General features: G+C 52.1%; 1 protein-coding gene and 1 long non-coding RNA gene across 3 annotated transcripts in view; one reads left to right on the top strand and one right to left on the bottom strand.

The window, feature by feature from the left end:
• LOC122554672 (glutamine synthetase, mitochondrial) overlaps positions 1 to 1148 on the bottom strand; it is a 15756-nt gene extending 14608 nt beyond the window's left edge. The window contains exons 1-2 of one of the 2 annotated variants that reach the window (XM_043700041.1): positions 976 to 1148; positions 588 to 682 (exon numbers count right to left, since the gene is read on the bottom strand). In XM_043700041.1, coding sequence (XP_043555976.1) covers positions 588 to 665 — 78 coding nt within the window. In that variant the 5' untranslated portion in view covers positions 666 to 682; positions 976 to 1148. The remainder of the gene's footprint in view (positions 1 to 587; positions 683 to 975) is intronic. The other variant, XM_043700042.1, reaches the window with a different exon arrangement.
• Positions 1149 to 3706: 2558 nt separating this feature from the next.
• LOC122554806 overlaps positions 3707 to 4665 on the top strand; it is a 48217-nt gene continuing 47258 nt past the window's right edge. The window contains exon 1 of the long non-coding RNA XR_006313088.1: positions 3707 to 3823. This is a non-coding gene — a long non-coding RNA (uncharacterized LOC122554806). The remainder of the gene's footprint in view (positions 3824 to 4665) is intronic.

Raw genomic sequence — 4665 nt, 5'->3', positions numbered from 1 at the left:
CATTTTCTCCTTCTTTGTGGGGGAAGGGGGGGGCGTGTTGGTTAATTCCTATGGGGGGGGGGGGGTTGAAAGAGATGGTTTATGGCGGCTGTACAGATCCCAGACTGGATTTCAGACAGAGACAAGAGGGGGGGAAAAAGTACCAACAGATATTGACTTACACGTATCCAGATAGGCGTGACGGGGGGTAGCAAGGGCACTGTTTGGGGATAGCCCCCAAGCCTGCCCCACACAGAGGGGGGGTTTCTGCAGGCTGTCGATCTACAGACCCTCTGGATCATCACTGTCATGCAGAGCCAGGCCTGCATCACGGAGCATGCAAAAAAACCCCAGTCCCTCGATACATTCTAATTGCAACTGAGACCATCCCGGCGTTGGAACATGCAACATTTTATTTTAAAAGCAAGCCCCCAATTAAAATTTTTTTTTTGCCCAAACCTGATCAACTCTGACGCATGCAAATCAGGCCATGCATAACTTGCCATCACCAACTAGCAGCAACCTCCTTCGCCCACACCCCCCAAAAACCCCAATCGATCTCAACAAATTCCTGAACCCCTTATTCGAGTCTGCTGAGTTAAACCTACATGTTGGTTCCGCCAATTCGTCGGCTGGACATTGCCACATTTTTTTACCAGAAACAGGAAACACCGTGAGATCCGCATTCTCCAGCACAAATTGACTACAAAAACAAAACGCCCAATTATTACAGATAACAAGTGTCGCTTCTCCGGGACAGTCATTACTGAAGTCGGAGATACTGGGAGGAGGGGGAGAGAGAGGGGGGGGGGGGAACATCACGTTTGTTTGTGTTCTAACTAAAGATTAGTTTAAAAAAAAACAAAAAAAAAACAGAAAATAGTAGCAGCAACACACAGCAGCAGCAGCAGAAAACAGGCTAACTCTGAGGGGAAACAAAGTGATGATGGATCCAGTGGGTCACTCTCTCTTCCCAGTGGGTTTTGGGTCAGTTACCTTTTCTGATTCGTTACAGGTATTCGAGTCCTCTTCGCTCTGATGTTATCACATTCAGATCCACATTGCAGAAGGGTTCGGGGAAGCACTTGGGGTGTATGGAGGAGAAGGCCGTACATTTATAATATGTCCAGGGCGCTCATTGGCGCCGGCGAAACGTGATCGCTTCGTGCAGCAGACTCATGTTGAGCGAATAGTGACTGGAGGAAATTTCCATTGCTCAGATCCCTCCCTTCCCCCCCATCCATCCATCTATCTATCTATCTTCTCCTCCCTTCCCCCTTCTCTCTCTCTCTCACTCGTACACAAAAAACTAGGCGAATGGGGGAAGGGAGAGCCATTTCTGCGTTGCATAACAAACCGAAAATAACATCCCGACTTCAGCTCCTGGCTTCTAACGGGACCGGGATCTCTCAAATTGCCAGCGTTTGCAAATGTCCCGCCCCGCCAGCTCACACCAAAGAGGGACAGAAATTGTTGAATGTTTTATTTTAGTTGTTTTGTTATAAGGACAACACAGACTGCAGAGGCGGACTGCAGCCCCTTCACGGGCACAGGGGCAGACACACTGGAAACTCAGATCATCAGACCGCCCTTGTCCCCCCCCCCCCCTGCTCAGGCTAACACTGAGCCAGGATTGAACCCGTCACCTGCAGAGCGGCCAGCGAGAACCGTGGCCTCTCACAAAGCCGTGGGCTCACTGCGAGCGGACAGCACAAATACCCAACGCTATTATTTCGCTGCAACACTGAAAGAGTGCTGCACTGTCAGAGGGTCAGTGCTGAGGGAGTGCCGCACTGTCAGAGGATCAGTACTGAGGGAGTGCTGCACTGTCAGGCAGTCAGTACTGAGGGAGTACTGCACTGTCAGAGGGTCAGTGCTGAGGGAGTGCCGCACTGTCAGAGGGTCAGTACTGAGGGAGTGCCGCACTGTCAGAGGGTCAGTACTGAGGGAGTGCTGCACTATCAGAGAGTCAGTGCTGAGGAAGTGCTGCAATATCAGAGAGTCAGTGCTGAGGGAGTGCCGCACTGTCGGAGGGTCAGTACTGAGGGAGTGCAGCACTGTCGGAGGGTCAGTGCTGAGGGAGTGCTGCCCTGTCAGAGGGTCAATACTGAGGGAGTGCTGCCCTGTCAGAGGGTCAGTACTGAGGGAGTGCCGCACTGTCGGAGGGTCAGTAATGAGGGAGTGCTGCACAGAGTATTGCTTTGTAATTCATTTGACAAAGATATTGAGATTTAATGTAAAACTGTAAATATGTGTTACTGAGCTTAAAGCTGAGATGTATTAAAACTGCTTTCGATATTCACATCCGAGTGGAAGTTAAATTCCATGTATAATGTAGAGCCTCGAATGTTGTGGTCTGCACTGCCTTGCGCCTGTTTCTGGTTTGCCATGTGATTTGCTTGTTTCGTTTCAATGACTATGAGGCTGGGTACAATTAGAACTAAGTGAGGACTGCAGATGCTGGAGATCAGAAAAAGCACAGCAGGTCAGGCAGCATCCAAGGAGCACGAGCGTCGACGTTTCAGGCAAAAGCGCCTCATCAGGAATGAGGCTGTGATCCGAGGGGCTGGAGAGATAAATGGGAGGGGTTAGGGCTGGTGTGGGGGAAGGAAGCTGTGAGTGCGATAGGTGGATGGCGGTCTGGGTAATGGTGATAGGTCTGAAAGGAAGGTGGAGCGGATAGTTGGGAAGGATCATTGACAGATGGGACAGGTCATGAGGGCAGTGCTGAGTTGGAAGGTTGGATCTGGGATAAGTTGGGGGGCAGGGAAATGAGGAAACTGGTGAAATCCACAACGATGCCCTGGGGTTGGAGGCGGAAGATGATACTTTCCTCCTCCAGGCGTTGGGTGGTGAGGGAGTGGCGATGGAGGAGGCCCAGGACCTGCATGTCCTTGGTGGAGTGGGAGGGGGAGTTGAAGTGTTTGGCCAGGGGGCAGTGGGGTTGAGTGGTGTAGGTTTTCTGAAGCACTCTGTTGAGTAGGGGTCCTGTCTCCCCAGTGTAGAGGAGACTGCATCGGGAGCAACAGATACAGTAAATGATGTGTGGAAGTGTAGGTGAAACTTTGATGGATGTGGAAGGCTCCTTTGGGGCACTGGATGGAGGTGAGGGAGGAGGTGTGGGCAATGCAATTCCTGCGTTGGCAGGAGAAGGTGCCAGGATGGGAGGGTGGGTTGTAGGGGGGCGTGGACCTGACAAGGGAGTTGCGGAGGGAGTCTTTACGGGAAGCGGATAGGGGTGCAGAGGGAAATATATCCCTGGTGGTGGGGTCTGTTTGTAGGTGGCGAAAATGGTGGAGGATGATGTGATGTATACGGAAGTTGGTGGGGTGGAAGGTGAGCACCAGAGGGGTTCTGTCCTTGTTACGGTTGGAAGGGTGGGGTTTGAGGGTAGAGGTGCAGGACGTGGATGAGATGCGTTGGAGGGCATCATCGACCACGTGGGAGGGGAAGTTGTGGTCTTTAAAGAAGGAGGCCATCTAATGTGCTCTGTAGTGGAACTGGTCCTCCTGGGAGCAGATATGGCGGAGGCGGAGGAATTGGGAATAAGGGATGGCATTTTTACAGGATGCAGGTTGGGCGGAGGTGTAGTCCAGGCAGCTGTGGGAGTCGGTGGGTTTGTAAAAGATGTCAGTGTGGCGTCGGTCACGTTGATGGAGAGGGAGAGGTCCAGGAAGGGGAGGGAGGTGTCCGAGATGGTCCAGGTGAACTTAAGGTCGGATGGAATGTGTTTATAAAGTTAATGAACTGTTCAACGTCCTCGCGGGAGAATGAGGTGGGGCTGATGCGGTCATCAGTGTAGCGGAGGAGGAGGTGGGGAGTGGTGCTGGTGTAACTGCGGAAGGTGGGCTATTCCATGTAACCGACAAAGAGACAGGCATAGCTGGGGTATTATTAGAGCCAGTCACCAACTAGCATAGCATTGGGCTTCCTCAGACTGTACCCTGCAGAGACCGTTGTTCCCTTCTGCTGCCAAGAGTAATCATTGCCCCATTCCACATGGGGGACTGAGCACTGGCCACCTCCCATTACCCTCACAAAAAGCTGACACAGCTCGGATTTGCAGTTTCCTATCACTGGAAGTTTGACGGGGCTGGTTTCAGTGTGTAGGGTGAACTTTGTCATCCCATAAAAGTGTTAAAGTCAGGCCAATCTCACGTCATGGAGGCTTTGTGGTTACCGAGTAAGGGATAAAGTCGACAAATCTCCAAACTCCTCCCGCTGATTGTGCAAAACCAAAAATGCTTGGCAACCAAGATCAGCTGCAGGAAGTCGGCTGCGGAGTCTTGTGACAGGTTTTGAAGGATTTGTTGATGTCCTGTAAACAGCAGTTCGTTTTCTGAAAAGGATTTCACATTTCATTCAGTAAGATAAAAAAACCTGGTCAATTTCCTTTTCTAACATCTCATATCTCTCTCTTCTCCTCTCCTGATGGGCACAGAGACCACTGCCCTCCCTTTCCTGAAGGGACTGACCCTCACTGGGGGGGGCACAGAGCCCACTGCCCTCCCTTTCCTGAAGGGACTGACCCTCACTGGGGGGGGAGGGCACAGAGCCCACTGCTCTCCATCTCCTGAAGGGACTGACCTTCACTGGGAGGGGGCACAGAGCCCACAGGCAACTGCCCTCCCTCTCCTGAAGGGACTGACCCTCACTGGGGGGGGCACAGAGCCCACTGCCCTCCCT

The sequence above is a fragment of the Chiloscyllium plagiosum genome, chromosome 11 (genome assembly GCF_004010195.1).
Source record: "Chiloscyllium plagiosum isolate BGI_BamShark_2017 chromosome 11, ASM401019v2, whole genome shotgun sequence".
NCBI lineage: Eukaryota > Metazoa > Chordata > Chondrichthyes > Orectolobiformes > Hemiscylliidae > Chiloscyllium > Chiloscyllium plagiosum.
The sequence above is the reverse complement of the archived record's forward strand: the minus strand, read 5'-3'. Positions and strand labels throughout refer to the sequence as shown.